This window comes from Penaeus japonicus, unplaced genomic scaffold, assembly GCF_977035675.1.
Source record: "Penaeus japonicus unplaced genomic scaffold, GWHDUDI00000001_assembly GWHDUDI00000010, whole genome shotgun sequence".
Classification (NCBI taxonomy): Eukaryota; Metazoa; Arthropoda; class Malacostraca; order Decapoda; family Penaeidae; genus Penaeus; species Penaeus japonicus.
Genome location: NW_028234412.1, coordinates 33,868,070 through 33,870,569, shown reverse-complemented (window position 1 = coordinate 33,870,569; position 2,500 = coordinate 33,868,070). Strand labels below are relative to the sequence as shown.

Sequence of the window (2,500 nt, the reverse complement as noted above, 5' to 3'; positions counted from 1 at the left end):
ATACCAGTGTTGTTTTGTCTTTCCCTTTGCAAGAGCTATGTATTGATGCAACACTTCCCTCATCACATTCCAAACGTTACATGTCACAAGAAAACACGTGATTTACACACATTCTCACACAAATCATACACCGTGGTAGAGAGTCTCCTCTCGCCCCTCCCACGTCCTACTGTTCAAGCTTAGCAATAAACCAAGAAAGCTGTTTCTGCCGTGTTCTTCACATCCTAAGCCACGTTGCCATATACATGCAGATTCTAACTCGGACCTGTTAAAGAGAGAGATAGAGAGAAAGAGAGAGATGGAGAGAAAGAGAGAGAGATGCAGAGAAAGAGAGAGAGATGGAAAGAGAGAGAGAGAGGGAGAGAGAGAGAGAGAGAGAGAGAGAGAGAGAGAGAGAGAGAGAGAGAGAGAGAGAGAGAGAGAGAGAGAGAGAGAGAGAGAGAGAGGAGAGAGAGGAGAAGAGAGAGAGAGAGAGAGAGAGAGAGAGAGAGAGAGAGAGAGAGAGAGAGGGGGGGGGGGGGGCAAAGAGCAGACGTGAAGCAGCAGCAGGAAGTGGAAAGGGAAGCGGAGAAGGACGTAGAAAGAATAAGAAAAAGCGGAGATGAGAAGAACGACCAATAAACAGGCCATGCAAACGAGAACACTTGGCACTATGTTCTTTCTCTTATCTGTTTCATATCTTCTGCCTATCTATCTATCTATCTTTCTTTCTTTCTTTCTTTCTCTCGCGCTCTCTCGAATCCTTTCTCTGCCCCTTTCCTCCTCTCTCCGTCTCCTTCTCCTCCTTCCCTTCCTCATCCATCTCTGCCTCCTCATCCTCTCTCTTTCCCTCCCTCACCCCCCCCCCCTTTTCCCTCTTTCACTCCCTCTTCCTCTTTCCTACCCACCCTTTCCTTATCTCTTACGCTCCCTCCCTCTTATTCTTCCCTATCCTCTCCCTCCCTCTCTCCTTCCCTCCCTCCCTGTCCCTCTTCCTCCCTATCCTCTCCCTCCCTCTCTCCTTCCCTCCCTCCCTGTCCCTCTTCCTCCCTATCCTCTCCCTCCCTCTCTCCTTCCCTCCTCCCTCCTTGCCATCTTCCTCTCCTCCTCTTCCCTTTCCTCCCTCCCCTCCCCCCCTTGTCCCTTCCTCCTTCCTCCCTATCCTCTCCCTCCCTCTCTCCTTCCCTCCCTCCCTCCCTCTCTCCTACCCTCCCTCCCCCTCCTTCCATCCCCCTCCTCATCCCTTTCCCTCCCCTCCCCCCCTTGTCCCTTCTCCTCCCTGCCCCTCCTCCTCCCTTCCCCTTCCCCTTCCCCCCTCGCCCCTTCCCTCTCTCCTTTCCTATCCCTCTTCCTCCCTCCTCCTCCCTTCCCCTCCTCCTCCCCCTCACCCATTCCCTCCCCCCTTCCCATTCCCCTCGCCCCTTCCTCCCTTCCCCTCTCCCCTCGCCCCTCACCCATTCCCTCCCCCCTTCCCCTCCCTTCCCCCTCCTCCCCCCTTCCCCTCTTCCTCCCCCCTTCCCTCTCCCTCTCCCCTCTCCCTTCCCCTTCCCCTCGCCCCTCACCCTTCCCCTCTCCCCTCCCCCTTCCTCTCCCTCTCGCCCCTCCCACCCCCTAGAGCACCGAACCCCTACGGCTTCCCTGCCACGGCTCCCCAAGCTCACCTTCGCACGCGCTCCACGTCCGCGTCGTTCATCTTCACTTCCTTGACGTCAAACTTGGCTGCATCTTCGGGGTTGGCGAACACCTGTTGAGGAGAGACTGCTTGTGAAGGCGAACGTTTATAGTTGTGGGTGGGGTGGGGGTGGGGTGAGTGTGGGGTGGGGGTGGGGGTGGGGGTGGGGGTGGGGGTTGGGTAGGTGGGGGTGTGTGCTTGTGTGTGTGTGTGCGCGTGTTGGGAAGATATTTCTCAAATCTTTAGCATGCTTACCACCCTACCAACCCTAATCAACTAGCTCTTCCTCAAGCACAATTACGTTCTAGCGATTCAAATCAAACACAAATCAAACTAATAGAAAAAAAAATAATTAAAACAAATAACCAATACCCTAACTGACGATTTCGAAAAAAAAACAACAACTAAACAACAACACATGATCAATTTAATTCACACTCACCTTTTTCGTGATGCGGTAATAACCAGTTATGGGCCCCATGAGAATCATCTTAAGGGCCAAGATGGCGGAGTAGAAGACATAACTGACGAACACGGGGTTGTCCAAGTCTAGTGACGTCATCGTGGGCTGGTCTGTGGAAAGGAGGGGATTAGGGGGTGGGGGGGGGGAGTTGATAATGATTGATGGACGTAGAAATGGAAAGTTTTAGAAATAATTGGTGGTGTGAAAATGGGATGATTGAGAGTTGAAAATTGAAGAAATGGAAAGTTTTAGTAATGGTTGGTGGTTTGCGGAAAGGGTGGTTGAGAGTTGAAAATTGAAGAATTTGGAAAGTTTTTTTTTTTTATTGATTCGTGTGGTCTGAAAATGGGATGGTTGAGAGTTTGAAAATAATCGATTGAAGAAGG

The 2,500-nt window shown here is 52.0% G+C and overlaps 1 protein-coding gene across 1 annotated transcript in view; it reads right to left on the bottom strand.

Moving 5' to 3' along the window:
* LOC122254522 (microsomal glutathione S-transferase 1) overlaps positions 1-2,500 on the bottom strand; it is a 7,426-nt gene that overhangs the window by 1,637 nt on the left and 3,289 nt on the right. Inside the window, exons 2-3 of the mRNA XM_043018219.2 lie at positions 2,094-2,224; positions 1,641-1,723 (exon numbers count right to left, since the gene is read on the bottom strand). Coding sequence (XP_042874153.2) covers positions 1,641-1,723; positions 2,094-2,213 — 203 coding nt within the window. The 5' untranslated portion in view covers positions 2,214-2,224. The remainder of the gene's footprint in view (positions 1-1,640; positions 1,724-2,093; positions 2,225-2,500) is intronic.